General features: G+C 36.1%; 1 protein-coding gene across 3 annotated transcripts; it reads right to left on the bottom strand.

Moving 5' to 3' along the window:
• Nucleotides 1-9,935: 9,935 nt before the first annotated feature.
• On the bottom strand, nucleotides 9,936-14,204 carry LOC147621140 (uncharacterized). Of its 3 annotated transcripts, none has more exons than XM_086823875.1 (4): nucleotides 13,939-14,204; nucleotides 13,512-13,656; nucleotides 13,182-13,269; nucleotides 9,936-12,969 (listed from the first exon to the last, which is right to left on the bottom strand). In XM_086823875.1, exon 4 carries the CDS (start codon nucleotides 12,959-12,961, stop codon nucleotides 10,001-10,003), a length of 2,961 nt encoding a protein of 986 aa, XP_086680001.1. In that variant the 5' UTR covers nucleotides 12,962-12,969; nucleotides 13,182-13,269; nucleotides 13,512-13,656; nucleotides 13,939-14,204; the 3' UTR covers nucleotides 9,936-10,000. The 3 variants fall into 3 exon arrangements, with proteins under 3 accessions (XP_086680001.1, XP_086680002.1, XP_086680000.1); XM_086823876.1 differs by having other exon boundaries at nucleotides 14,019-14,204; XM_086823874.1 differs by having other exon boundaries at nucleotides 13,512-14,204.
• Between the last annotated feature and the right edge of the window lie 2,037 nt (nucleotides 14,205-16,241).

Here is a 16,241-nt window from a genome sequence, read left to right as displayed (position 1 = left end):
AAATGAAGAATGGATGAATTTGATAAAATACAAATGACAAGTAATGATTTTAAACATTTTGATTAAGTGAACAAGTCTAGATGATGAAAGATTATTTTACATTTGTAGTTGAAATGAACTTAAATAATAAACATGAAACTAAAGCGTAAGAGAGTCATACCTTTTATATATATCTAATTGCAATGATTTTATAAGAAATGGAACTTATAGTAGTATGATATGAAACTCTACGTATAATTATTTTAAGCCAAGGATAGAAATGAGAAACTTACTTGGAAGAAGGTATTCGAATTACTATCTAAAGATAAAACTTACATAGAAATATTAAAAAAAAAATTACTAAGTTATAGAGGATACATTGTTTAAAGGACACAAATATTGTAAGTATATGTGATTGTTTAATTTTTTACGAATATTAAAAATTATGGAAATGGAGAATCAATTTGCTACAGGCATAAAGATAATAAAATACCACTTCCCAAATAGAAAGTTTTAATATAACAAGAGAAATGAATACAAGAAATTTGAACAAAATTTACATTCTTTTAATGATGCAGGTATGGTCAGGTATTAGTATCTTCTCAGGGGGTAATCTGGCTTTAAGGTAACATAATAAATTCATAAATTCTTCATCCATTATCGATGAGTCATCTTCTATAGTATATCTACGTATGATGTCCATCCGCTCCAGGAGGTGGCAAAAACGTATGTTTGGAGTAAAAACTGTGGGGTTTCCAATAGGTATGAAAACAAAGCATCCCTCGTGATCATGTGTCTAGATCTTTGACCATTCATCTTGTTGCTGGTTGTTGAATATCCATAGTGGTTGTTGAAAAATAGCATGGTTTTGTTCAAATATATATGCTAAACGGGTACATTGTGTCATGAGTCGCATGAGTTCCGATTGCATAAGAGGATCATGAGATGATGACCGAGTCATAATGCTATAATCATCAAAAAATTTTGACATGAGGATGCTATGCTATATAATTACTTTTGGTTTTAGTGAAGGAGTCTTGAGGTTATACACTATTATAATTTTAAATACAATGAAAACTAATAGCAATCTAAAGAAATAAAAAGAAGTAACACAATTACAATCTAAAGAAATGAAAAGAAGTAACACAACTACTAAAGTCTATAATTCAAAACCAAAAATAAATTTATGTGATGTTGAAGTCCACGACTTTTGTTGTGGAGTCCGAAGTAATTCCTCATTCCCATAGTATTATAGAAGTCCATTCTTCGCAGAAGGGCCATGGGGGAGGTTCATGGTCAATGCTCGACTAGAAGGTAAATATGTGGTCCGGTAGTCTCTCTCTGAGGGCCCATAAAAGTGGTCTAATCGAGGGTTACCCAATCATTTTTACCGATGTTGATTTCAAACCAAAGTTGTTGAGCTTTACAAGACAAGAAAAATTTGTAAGCAAATTTTAGGTAAGTGTTTTTTAAATACCTTCATAACATTTAATCAAAAAGAAGATTTAAACGAGAGGCAAGTTTTTGATCTACCCCTATTTATATGCTATGCTTTGCTGTTTAACAGTGAGAAGGCATTAAAAATTTGAACTACAACATATGAACAGTCAATATAATTAAATTAGGGATGAGATGAGTTGAGAGATTTTAAGGGTAAGCGTATAAACGTTTCTCTTTGCGAGAGAAATAAGATGGATAGTTTGATATAGGCTTTACTAAATTACTTGTCCACCTCTACAATGGTCACTTAACAAGACTTTTCTTCTACTTTCCCCTTGGCCGATGAATATCTTAAGTGTTACTAAACCTTAAAATTATAATACTCTAGGTTTATGTTTTTGTTTTCTCTAGGCTTTTTAGAAGGAAAAGGTTATAAGTAACTAATATATAAAGGATATAGAGGCCTCATGTATATTTAATTATTAACTTCTTTAATTTCTACAACACGATGATTATTGATGATTATTGATTTACAATTGAAAAATGGGTATATATATATATATATATATATATATATATATATATATATATATATATATATATATATATATATATATGTATGTATGTATATAAGGCTTGATTTATTAAGCCTTTAATCAAGGCTTTAAAGCTTAATGGTTAAGCCTCTAAACAAGGCTAGGAAAAAAAGATTGAATCTGCTGTATGCGCAGAAACGAGAGGAAAAAGGAAAATATATATTTTAAATCAGGCTGGTGTAAAGGTTTTGTAAAGCTAAAAATAAAGCTCAGCTTTAATTAGTTTCACCCAACGGAAGATCCTACACACGCATATCAGAAATTAGGAAAGAAACCCACCAGCACGCAGCGCGAGTTTTGAAGAGAGAGAGAGAGAGAGAGGGCGTAAAAATACAATTTCAGTCTGCGCTGCCCGCCATTGTCGAAGGGGAGTAGAGAAAACAAAATTTAAAGGATATATATATAAGGCTTGACTATTAAGCTTTAATATACAAAAGCTTTGATTATTAAGCTTTAATTAAAGCTTAAATTGGGGCATCCATCAGTCGAAATTAGCGCACAGCGCTGTGAGAAGACGAAGGGAAGAAGGAAAATTTCAAGTCGCCCTTTGCCAGGGAAGAGAAGCTATTTATATATATATATATATATATATATATATATATATATATATATAAGGCTTGTTTTATTAAAGCTTTATTATTAAAAAGCTTAGCAAAGCTTTTAAAAAAATAAATAAAAATTTGGGTCTTAATCTCCCCATGCTGAGCTTCACAAATTTGTGATTTAAAAAGATAATATTTGAAAGCTAGAACCCTTCGAGAAACACCGTCCATTATAGAATTCATGTCTTGAGACCACTATCCAAAATTCTGAAAGTAAAAATTAAAAGCTATAAAGGTAAGAACCAATTACTTCTCACACCTATACCAATCCCTCACATATGTGATACTTGGGAATAGATATCCATGGACTTCATTTACGAGTTTATCTACTACTTCCGGTCATAATGACATGATTTGGACTATAGTAGTGGACCGTCTCAATAAGCAAGCCTATTTCTTACTACCTTGTATGAAAACATTGACTTCTTAGCAAGTCACGATCATGTTTATCGAAAAAATCTTTATGCGTCATGGTTTGCTAAAAGTCATTGTTACTGAGACAGAGACTCTATATTCTATAGTAATTTTTGGATCACTCTTTTCTCCAACTTAGACGCACTAAGTTTGACCTTTCCACATGGCTTTCCATCCGGAAATAAATGGACATACTAAGGTTACCAATAGCACTATCTTGGATCTACTTAGAGCCTATGTTGCCCAATAACCTAGTTCATGGGATAAGTACATTCATCTTTTGTAATTTGCATATAATAATACTCCTCATTTGGGTACTGGGGTTGAGCACCTTTTTGAGGTCATGTATGGTAAAGCTTTTTCTATTCTCGCTATAATGCTTTCCCACAAAATCAAAGCTATTGATCAATTTATTATTGATTTTAGTAGCATTTTAAGTGAGTTAAGACACTCAATTGCACATGCTTAAGAGTAATATATTAAGAAAGCAAACCGTAAATGTAAAGCTATATCTTTTGAAATTGGAGGTTTTGTACTTTTAAGAATTAAGAAACGTCGACTTAAGAGTGTTAAAAAATTCCTAGCTGTTAAGCTCGTCCCAAGACATTATGGACCTTTTCAAGTGATTCACAAAATAAATGATGTTACTTACAGATTAGAATTACCTTCTCATTAGTGGCACATTCATAATTCATTTGTTGTTAATCTACTTAAACCTTTTGGGGGATCACTTTCCACTCATCCTATGTATGAAGATCCACCTCTTATTGAGGGTAAGGAAGAAGTTTTGATTCTAGATACTATCATTGACCACCAGCAGATTACATTGACTAGAAATCAATATATCAAATATCTGTTGACTTTTAAAAATCATCCTTAACAGCGAGTCATGAAAAACGATAACAAAATCATGCAAACGACAACTCAACTCCATTTTTAGAAGAAAAAAAACCCAAAAAATATACCTTTTTTTAAATTTATGGAGAGACAAAAGACACATTTTCATGTCAAACATTTTTAAAAAAATACTACTTTTGTGGAAAAAAAATGCATAAAACATTACTTACATTTTACTCTAAACCCAAAAACGTCCAATTGAAAAAATAATTACAAAAGAGAAGAAACTTTCCAATCAACTAGGAGAGTCATTGGACCTTTTGCTTAAAAGTATCAATTATTTTTTGGTGCAAGTGTCAAGAAATTTTTAACTCAAATCCATACATAACAATTTCTATATCATGCAAATTAAGCATGTCCACATGTCAATAAATTTCACTTTTCTTTCCTTTTTTGCTTTATTTAAGAATCTCTATATCATACTTTTCCTTGAGCACGGATAAGTTTTGTACCAATACACATTTCTACAGTGCGTGTTGTACATAGCATGTTATCAACAAACTGATAAGTGATAAAATTGACATTACTTTTAGACCCAATATAATTTGATGAAACTCTTACATGGGGTTAGTGCATTGTCTAAGAAAATAAATTTTCTTTATATACAAAGTTGATCCAATGGTTGAATTTAAGCATATTTTGATATTAAGAAAAGTAGGTATATAGAGTCCATGGCCATAGAAGAGGTTTATTGAAAGCTAGATGGCTCGAGATTTAGATAGAACACCAACGATCCAAACGATCAAATTTGAGACAGTATTGAGAACTATAATTTATCAGTTTACTTTATTTTGATCTAATAGTTCAATTTAGAATTATAGTCTTTGTAAAAACACACTTTTCAATTTATAACAGCTAGATTTGGAAAATTGATGGAAATTTGGATTCTAGAATCCACTTTGTTGATAAAGTGGATTCTCGATTCCAAAATTCCATTGAGACTAACGTTTCTATCATGACATCGAAATTTTCATCCAAAAAAAGAGAAATTTTGGTCCATAATGAACGAAAATTTCACTTTTATTAGATGAAAAATTTTGTCGCAACGGAAAAAATTTTCATAAAAAGTTTCTGTCAACGAAAAAATCCTCTTAAAAAAATTTTCACCAAAAATTCCCGTTGACGAAATCCAGATTTCCATCGATGGATTGAAATTTCTATCGACGAAAAAATTCCGTCAATGGATTGAATTTTTTGTCGACGAATTGAATTTTCCGTTGACGAAAAATTCAGTCCGTCCCCAACGGAAATTTCAATGGGTCGACGTGGATTCTAGTATCGAAATTTTCATCGATGGAATTTCTTTCGTCGACGCATCTTTTCATCAACGGAATTTTTTGCATTGAGACATTTTTCGATGGAAAATTTTTTGGACAACGAACTAAATTTTTTGCCCAATAAAAGTGAAAATTTTATTCATTATGAACCAAAATTTCTCTTTTTTGGACAAAAATTTCACTCTCAGGATAGAAACGTCAATTGTCTGAAATTTTGGATTCTAGAATCCATTTTGTCAACAAAGCAGATTTTGGAATCGAAATTTTCATCAATTTTTCAAAATGACAGTTGTCATTTTCATGGCTGAAAATCTAATTGTTATAAACTAAAAATTGTGTTTTTGCAAAGATGATAACTCTAAATCAAACTGTTAGATCAAAATAAAGTAAATTGATAAATTGTAGCACTCACTACCATCTAAAATTTGAGCGTTTAGATCGTTGTTTTTCTATCTGAATCTAGAGAAATCATTTCTTTCAATAAGCCTCTTTTATGGCCATGGACTCCATATACCTACTTATCTTAACATCAAATATATGCTCTAATTCAATGATTAGACGAGGTGCAATGATTGGGATGAAGTTAGTTAAATTTTTGAAGAAAAAAAAGTCTATGTAATTTACACATGTCTATGTAATGTATAAAACTATGCTTATTTTGTAAAATTTCTAAAAACATCTCTTCAATGTCTCTAAAAGAGTGTAAAATTGATCAATATTTAGGACTAGTGAAAAATCAAGACAGGTTTGCAAATGATAACTCATGACTCGTTGTCGTTTTTCATGACTCATTGTTCCTTGTGAAGATGCAAGATGGGTGCCTGAGAAATATTTATGTGCCTTTCTTGAGATCTTCCATTCTTTTTGACAAACCCACAATTAAAAGAAATTGCAAACTTAAGCAAGTGGGAATGTTATGAGAATACTATTTTAAGCCTTCTTAAAAATATTATTCTACTCTCTTAGATAATTCGAGGATTCCTAGATTATCTTTGTGTCATGGAAAATTATGTTAATATCATGAGTGATGCCATTTCAAATATTAATACATTTGGTGCACATTAATGTATGCTTCTTATGTTGCAACTTCCTATGTTTGTTGCACTTAGTTTGTATGGCAGGGAGATTTATGGAGTACTTACACCTGATGAACATGTGTGCAGTGATGGCAATACTTACACCTCATGAACATGTGTGTGGTGATGGTTTATATGCTTATGTAATAATTGTTTACCAATTTATTGTTGGATATTTTATAAGTAAAGAGGCCTTGATTGAGATGAAAGAGAAGAAATTATTTTTGGAATGCATTCATTATTTTGGACAAGCTTTGTATTTATATGCTAGCTTGTGTACTTCAATTTACTTCTTTCTACAACTTAGACTTAAAGCATAGACTTGTATATATATATTTTGTAAAGCTTAAAAGCTTTTCCCTAGCCCCCCCCCCTCCCCCAAGTAATCTAATATTTAAGAGCTCTCTATTTTAAGTAAAGAGAGAGTGTCGTGAAAGAAAAGCATAACTTTTGTATTTTTGGAGGCTATGGCTTTTGGCAATTGAATGCTTAAAAATATTCATGTGTGGGAAATAGGCCATATGCATGAGGGGAAAAGATTGTACCCAATGTTTCTATCATACAAGAGCTAAGTATTTTTCATGTATTTTCATGTGTTAATTTGTAAATCTTGGTTTAAGTTGAATTTGTTGCAATAGCTTAAGTTGAATGGTTGAATAATTATTTTGCTCGAGAAATTATTTTCGCAAATTCCTAGATGGGGATCCTGTGTCAATATTTTCTTCCTTCTTCATAGCACAAGGCTAAAGCTCGTCTCAATGATGGGATACTCTATGCCAAGTAGAGAAAGAGAATGTCTAAGCTTGCATTGATAAATTATGGGATATTCTATTATTATTATAGGTTCAAGTGATTAATAAGGTCAAAGAAAGAGAGCAAAGAAGGAAATTCATTGTCGAACTCAAGCCAACCATTAGGATAGATGTTAATATGTTTCATCGTCATTTATCTCAGCTTTTCTAAGGATCTTTCTCTCACTTTTGAACGTAAAACTTCTACTACTAGAGATTCTAGAATACATGATAATTCTTATGGAAAGTCTTCTAAATCCTCTTTTGCTTAGACTAAATTTGATAAATCCAAGACGTACAAGGGTAAATATGTGGCCAAAGGAGATGTTCGGAAAGATAATAACAACAAATTTGACATAAACCAAGCTTTAGAATTAACACATGAAAAATACTTGCCCCTTATACGACACAAACATTGGGCGGCCTATTCCCCACATGAGTATTTTTAAGCATTCATACACGAAAAATACTTGGCCCTTGTACGACACAAACATTGGGTGGCCTATTCCCCACACATGATTGTTCTTAACCATTCATTTGCCAAAACAGACCATAGCCTCCAAAAATACAAAAATTATTCTTTTTCTTACACGGTGCTATCTCTTTACCCAAAATAGAGAGCTCTTAAATATTAGATTACTTGGGGCTAGGAGAAAACTTTTAAGTTTTAGAAAATATGTATATCCAAGTCTACGGTTTAAGTCTAAACTTGTAGAAATAAATAAATGGATGTGCACAAGCTAGCACATAAATACAATGCTTGTACAAAATAATGAATGCCTTCCAAAAGTAATAATTTTTACGCTTTTAGCTTAACCTTATAATAAGTCCTCTTCACCTATAAAATATCCAACAATGAATTGGTTAAACAATTATTCCATATGCATATAAACCATCACCACACACATGTTCATCAAGCATGTAAGTACTCCAGGAATCACCCTGCCATCATACAAACTAACTACAACAAACATAGGAAGCCAGTCAATGTACACCAAATGTATCAATATTTGAAAAGGCATCACCCATGATACTAACATAATTTGGCATGACGCAAAGACATTCCAAGCATCCCTGAATTATTTAAGAGGGTGGAATAATATTTTTAAGAGGGCTTAAAATACATTCTCATAATAACAGGTTACAGTCATGCATGATAGGCAAAGGCCGAGAGGGCACTCCAGTGGTGGCCCACCGGTGCTTTTGCCTAGCCCTACCTAGGCCCCAGCACGATGGCACCAGCACAGACGAGAGTATCGCAAAGCAAGTCATAGGGGCTCGTTGACATTATTGGCAGCATTGAGCGCATTGTGAGCCTATTAGAGATGAGGACCTAGACTAGGTGGATATAGTGACTAAACCCCGAGTAGCCTTATATAATGTACTTAGATTTTGATTGTACTCTTGTCTAATGACTAAACCCAGAGTAGTTGGGTTAACACTATTTTATTATAGTCTCTTTCTTTGTTCTAAGGTCTTTGGACTATCATGCGCTAGTATTACTTGATATTTTGCAATATATATGTCATTATATTATCTTTTAAGTTTGTTTTCTTAAAGCTTTGTGTATATTATGGTTTGTTGGATTTTATTTATCTTTGATCATGATCACCTCATTGTATTTCGTGAACCTTTGCTTCTTTGAGAGAGAGAGAGAGAGAGAGAGAGAGAGAGAGAGAGAGAACATTCTACTTCTTTTGTTTACAACACAGCTGGTATATCCTCTTACAACATAGATGGTATATCCTCTTTCCACACCCTAAGCTTATATTATACTTAACCAATATATGCTGGCAAGAATTTAGGTGGTTGTGTTTATGCTTGTACCATATGTGTGAGAGTTTATCTATTGAGCGAGTCCAAATAATTCCACATTCATATGATGATAAGAGTTGGTTGTATGTCATTACATTTAGCTCAATATCATAGGTGATTCTATTTAGTACTTGATATTGAATATATGCTTGCACGAATTTAGGTGGTGGTGTTTATGCTTGTACCATACTATGTAAGTTAATTTGTTTAGTGAGTCTAAACAATTCTACATAATTAAATTGAAATCACTTAACAAGATAATGCTAACATATGGTAGTAATTAATTGGACTCACTCACAACCAACTCTTACCATCATATGAAGGACCTAACATTGTAGATTGCATGAATATAAGCTATGAGTAGCAAGATGACAATGATAGACACCAAACGTGAACACCTGCCTAGGTGTCTAGATTATTTTTGTTTTGAGTGTATGTGTGGACCATTATGATTAGGCCAATTGTGCCAAAGATTATGTTAGTTTGATACCTTAGATATTAGACAAAGATTACATTATAATTTATTTATTTTTATCAATTTTGAAAAAGCACTCTATTTAATGACTCCAAGAACTAATTTTTGATATTATGATTTAATATCGCGTATGAAAGATAGAGCCACACGTTAGGAGAGAGATTGCACCCAATCTTGTATCGTCTTATGTGTTTGTTTAAGCTTGGTGCAAGAGTTAATATTCCATTCATAGTATTTGAGTTCTCCTATTTATTTGGTTAATACGGACAAGGCACAAGATCCTTTTGACATATAGTCTAAACACAAGATGTGATATTACCTTTTTTATCTTCTTTAAAAAAACTCACTTTCTTGCTTCAAAAAAAACAGGCTATACCAAAAAACCAAAAAAACCAAAAAAAAAAACGAACACTAAGTCTAAAGAAACATCGATCAAATGCAAAGCCTCCTATGGGCAGATCTCTCTCTCTCTCTCTCTCTCACACACACACACACACCCCGCGCTCCCCACACACACACACACACATGTACGCTCGCAGAAATCTAGCCAATTATGTTTCTATACACAGCACGTTAAGCAACAATTGCGATCACCTGTGAACATTACAAGAATTGAAAGCTTGCAAGCCTTCTTCAATCTACAGGTTATGGCAAGTGTAATGCTCATTTACATGAGACACCGTCGCCACAAGGAGAGGTCCTGCAATGGCTGCTTGTGCGAGAACTTCTTTGTCTGCATCTCTTAGAGGTCTAGCAGCATGTGTAGCAATGCACATAGATATATCAGACATGACATAATTGCAAGAAGAAACTTGCTCAGCCCTCCAAAAGGTGTAATCAAAAGAGAGTGCATCCTTCTCCATAGCTCTATGTCGCTTCCTCAACAGCTCTCTAGACCTCCTCCGATCTTCCTGGTTATGTTCATGTTCTTCTTGACCTGGTGCCACCCGCAACGAATCCCTCAGCCTCCTTACACGTTCTTGCCATGCATGTCTCCAAGCGTTAGATTCTATTGCTATTTCAGGAGATTCTGAATGCAGTGTTTGGGATTCCCTGCTTGGCCCTTCACTTCTAGTTTGTCCCACATCCAGTTCATGGCCTTCTGCTGATTCGGTTCCAAGTCTGTCACAGTCCTTGCCTCCATCTCTACTAGTCTGTGTGCCACTCATCGTTCCTTCATGGTTAACACACAGCATGCCAGGGTTGCAACTCTCATCAGGAGAATCGTCATGTGTACTACCTGCTTGTGCAACACCATCCTTACATATCGGTTCATTTCCTTCCTTTTCAGCTCTACCTGTGAGCATTGAGCACTTCTGAACACCCATATCCTCTGCAGCATCGATGCAGAATAAACTGCCATCACCCTTAATGCCTGCAGGAAATTGAAGCCTCTTGCCACCATCCCTCATCCTGAGATTATCAAATTTCAGGCATCTCTTCCATGGATGCTTGATTGCCAAATCCACATTGGCCTCCCTATTATGCCGGCAGCCTTTCAACCTGTGACCATCTTTCATTTCCAACCCATCCAACCCACCTAGTTCCCCATCCCAACCTTCCACATACCTAAATTTAAATAGCTGATTGGTGTCCCTTCCACAATTCACTGCTTTGAGCTCCTCATATCCTCTGAGCTCTGCAGCAGATTGGGGATACGAGTCATGATCTTTTACAATACATGTGCTTTCATCAAGGGCTCTGGACAGGCGTAATCCAGTACATGTCCCAAGGACAGTCTCATCTGCAGATGTGTCAGTTTGTCGAGCATCTACAGAAACTGAACATTGCTTTTTCACATCGGTAGCTCCTTCCTTCAAGTCTGCCAACGATGGCGGAAGAGAATTGACTGTAATCACATTCTCATCTTGAGCTTTAACAAAATCTTCAGAAGCAAAGGATTTCTTGTGTCTTGGCGAGCACCCACTAAAAGAATCACCCACAAAATTCTCAAAAACAGCAGGATTAGAGCAGCTGCAATCACGACATGTTGTGGAGTCCACACACCAAGAATTGTGAATGGAAGAGCTGCCTTCGATCTGAAGATAAGAGTCCTGATATTCTAGAAGTTTTCCTTTTCCCTTGCAGATTTTTGTGTTCTTTGGAAAGAAGCTTTTTGGCAAAGGCAGATAACAAGATGAAAGCATGGAGTTGGAGCCACTATGAATCTCCCCTTTTTTCCTCCTGAAACTACAGACCCCATTAACTGGGGTTACCAAGTCTTTGCCCTTCTTTTCTGTGACATCAATAAAGTCATGCCTCTCATCAGCTTGCTTGTTAGTCACTGCCAGGATACTGCCCTTGACACCATCTCCACAATTCAACTGTCTCACTTCCTCCATTTCTTGGGTACATCTGTCCCCAACAATGAAACCCGTAACTCCCTCTAGGTGTCTTGGATCTGACGTCTCAGATGGCCTAATGTCAATCCCCGCATCTTGTATGCTGGACTTTGTTGCATCAATACCCCCTACAAAATGCCCGTCTTCTTCCACCTTGCCAATGGAACACTTTGCTTGGTCCTCTTTTATTGCTTGTCCTACTCCACTAAAACATGGCTCCACTTTTGGTAAGGCTGGCTTGAACTGAAAAGTTGATCCATCCAACTCTTGAAGGTACAATGCCTTGATCTCCTGTAGATGATGCTCCCTCATAAATACTGTTATGCTTTCCACCATGTCAACAAGCAGAAAACTTCTCAACTCAGGAAACTGTGCAACAAAAGCTGGTATGGCATCTCTCAATTCATTAAGACCTTGGACAATGGCAAAGTGAATGACAGGAAGCATGCGCTTCAGCACATCATTGCTAGGTGCAATCACCTGGCGAAGACTAAAATTAGATAGCTGCTTCCTCTGTCCAGGCTCTTGAAGAAAGGATGCATCCAATGGAGTGAATTTACTGTGAGTACACCTCTTTTCATGTAGCTTTCGGTCACTATGGATGTCTTCTGTGTCCTGAATCTCACCGCTTCTATGCTTTGCAAATTGTCCTCTTTGCCCATCCTCCTCATCACTTTCGATATCACTCCAAGCTTCTGAGCTTCTGTTCTTGCTTTCTTCCCTGGGTGCCCCCATACTGATGGAGGTGCTACTTGTTTCCACAAGATCTTGTCTACTGAGGTCTGTCTCCACAACTCCCATAGAATTACTTGGGCCTGACCTATTTTTATCTTCCCGCTGTAATCCATCTGCATCTACGGTTTCATCTAGTCCCAAAAGTGTGAAGTCAAGTTCAGAAAAGTCCCCAGACTTCGCAGCCATGAACATAAATTTCTCCACTGAGCCCCCAATCTCAGCATAACGCATACATCTTGCCCAAGAGGGTGGCTCTTCTTTTGGCTGCCCGATTCTAACTACTAGTGACTGCAGATTTCTGAATGCCCTTACCATGGAGTAGATCTTATGCAGCCTTTCATCATAGGATGAAAAACTGCCAGGGCATACAATGGAGAGGGAGGATACATGAACCGCATGCTGACGGAAAGCTTTTGAAACGGACATACAATGGACCAGAGATTTGCAGTCAGAGATGCAAGAAAAAATTAGCTGAATGACTTCGTCAGGAAGGCGATCAAAGTAGTCGGTGTGATTATCCATTGAGCAGTCTGCAAATACAAATCAAAGCACAGAATTATAAGAGTCATCTGCAAGCCATGTGGCCCTACAACGAACCTCATAGATGCATAAGGCCTCTTGTCTTCTTGATTTGAGTAGGAGGAGGGCTACCAGCCTACAAAATGCCTCTTCTCCATGGCCAGCCAAGTAAAAATCCCACATTATATCTCACCTTGAACAACAAAGCCTACAAAGTACTCACCTTGATCACTTGTAGCAATTGCAAGGCAGAAGATGATGGTGTAGCATGCAAACCCCCAAATTGAACGTCGCACCCGGGTTGTGTCAAGCTGCGAAAAAGTTTAGCCAAAAACCCAAATGATATGCTCTCCTCTTTGCACTAAGCACAAATTGCACGGTCATCACGATGTAATGTGATGATGAACAAGCCATGTAGTGGCCACGTATAGCTATATGCTGCCCTGATTGCAGGAACTGTACGTATGTGGGCAATCTAAAGATATGTGGAGATGGTATCCCTTGCTATACGTGGGTTGAACGTACTTACAGAAAACTGCTTATTTCCACTTACCACTTTTAAAACATGATAATTAGGGTTCTAGTTGCCCAAACACTCTTGCCCAAGGTCTGCTTGCAGATGGAAAAGAGTCGTATCCTTGCACAAAACAAGCTCCTTGGGAGTAAAAATCATGCAAAACCACCCCTGTGCTCTCTATCTGCAAAGAAAAATTGGGGTTTCAGAGCCAAAAGGTAGACTACGGATTCAAATACAATCGAAAGGTAGGGTTTCATGCATTGATAAGGGTTTTCAACAGTCCTCGTGATCTTGAGGCCATGGGTAAGGGTTTCAAAGAGGCCATGGCTTAGGGTTCCACAGAGTTCATGGATTAAGGTTCCACAGAAGATAAATATTAGGGTACAGAAACAAGAGCCAGTATTTTCATGTATTGATAAGACTGTTTCACAGAAGTCACGGATCAGGGTAGAGAAATAAGAACCGGTATTAAGCCAGACGGGGAGCCCTAACAAGCCCCAAAAACACAGCTCACAAGCCTATACTGTTTCTGCAGGGTGAAACCTTTGAATCTCCGGATCCAATCCCTAGAGAGTGTTGCAGAAGAGTGTATGATGCCCCCAGCTTCAATTAACCTGCGGGTGATCGATTCCAAAGCCCAACCCCGTGCCCATTTCCGTGTGAACAGTGAACCACACTGCAGAGCCTGCACTCCTCCAAGCTTCGCGCAAGGGAAAGTAGATTGGCATTGATGAACCGATGCTGTTGCAGTGTCGTTTCATCCAAAAGTATGTTCACACGTGCCCGAAAGGGGTGGCGACGGGTGGGCGCCGGGCGGACAATGGGAAAGCAGAACAAGTTTAAAGAAACGGTCCCCCAAAATTTCCAATAGGGGCGTAAAAAATCAAATTCCATTAGGGTGCCAATGTTAGCCACTATGGGTGCCACCGTTGAGCTAACAACCCACTGCCTCTGGTAGGCTCTCACCCGTCTCTAACAGGGTTGACACCTCTCTCTTTTCGACACTCCCCCCTCTCTCTCTCTCCCCCTTGCTCTCATCCCCCTCCCCCCGCCCCCCGCGCACTTTGCATTCTTTGATGACACCTGTCAAAAAGAGACCTCAGTCTCCTCCATATATAGTATAGATGAGTGCTACTGTTGAGCTAACGCTCACGAAGCAGAAGATTCTAACTATTCGAGAGAGGTCTTTAAAATTGAGCTATTAATGATTAAGCATGCAACTTCGTTGACAGAAGACGACTTGCAACCGAAGTTTTCATATTTTCTAAGATGAGGACATCTCCTTTGAAGGAAGCAAGGATGTGAGACCCCTCTAGTTTGGAATGAAATTTTCAATATGATTCATGTGAAAGAAACATACGCTTGAAGGTTATTAAAGAAACATACGCTTGAAGGTTATTAAAGTTATTGAGAAAATGTCGATTGCTTAGTTTGGTAAAAGAAGAGTACTATGGTGTGGTTTGATAAACTTAAATATTTTGTTAATATTAGAGTACTTGGAGAAATAAATAGGTACATGGGTTTGAGAAAAAGCAAGGGAACACAGAGAGCCCACACCACATGTTATCATACTTAGTCTAAGAATAAAGTTTTGTTTTTCATGTAAGATGCCTTTATTTAATAATTATATTGTGTATGAAGATGATTTAATAAGTGCTATATAGTCATTTATTCTAATATTATGATGGTTTTGATGATTCAAGTATCTTTTATATGGAGATATTATTAATATTGAGAATTCCCATAAAGCCATAAACAATCCATACATTCAAATACCTTTTAGTTCTAACAGTGAATAAAGCCATTTAAACTAAGATTATGGTGGTTTTGATGATTCAAGTATCTTTTACATGGAGATTGAGAAGTCCTATAAAGCCATAAATAATCCATACATTCAAATACCTTTTAGTTTTAAAAATATTCCAAAGTAAAAGTGAATGTTCATATACGTAACTTTTTGAGAAATCTACCCACACTAAAGTGCAAAAATGGCATCTTCAACAAGTAGCTTTAAGTACCCTTTTGATTGTATTCTGTTTCCAAGAAAAAAAGTTATGAAGGTTCAAGATACGAAGTTTATTGTTAAATAAAAGCATGTTCAAATGCACAATATCTTTATCTAAGAAGCTTTAAAAGAAAAATTAATATGTTATCTTTCTCCTTCACTTATGCAAAATTTGCATTATTCATCATGTTGTGTTATTAAGATAGCTTTTAAAGGTGATTATGTTGTGGGACACTTGAGAATATTCGTGTTTTGTATTCTCAGGTTTTGGTGATTTTGAGATGAGTTGGTGAGAAGATAATGTTTTCTACTATTGTCTAAGGAGTATGGCAACCAAGAAGAGGACAGATGGTCATCATCAAGTTTTGACATTTCAAATAGTGGATTTGTCAAAAGTTTAAGATTTCAAGTTGGAGTAGTAATTCAATAGTATCTTCTATTAATGTTTTTCATATACTCTTGAAAAATTCTTACGCTCTCTTCTATTATTTAGAATTGATCTATTAGGTTTCCAAGGAGCAAGAAACGCAGAAGAGGACTCGGCAAGTTTTGACATTTTTAGAATTGATCTATTAGGTTTCCAAGGAGCAAAAAACGCAGAAGAGGACTCGGCAAGTTTTGACATTTTTAGTAGTGGATTTGTCAAGAGTCTAATATTTTGGTTTGGAGTACTAGTTTGCGAGTCTAAGCAATCCGTTTGAGCATGGGCAAAGCTGTTGGCCATGGACCTTGATCGAGTAATTAACCAATTTTCAGTTGGG

This window comes from Cibotium barometz, chromosome 30 (genome assembly GCF_041138505.1).
Source record: "Cibotium barometz isolate CiBa-2024 chromosome 30, ASM4113850v1, whole genome shotgun sequence".
NCBI classification, from domain to species: Eukaryota; Viridiplantae; Streptophyta; class Polypodiopsida; order Cyatheales; family Cibotiaceae; genus Cibotium; species Cibotium barometz.
The sequence above is the reverse complement of the archived record's forward strand: the minus strand, read 5'-3'. Positions and strand labels throughout refer to the sequence as shown.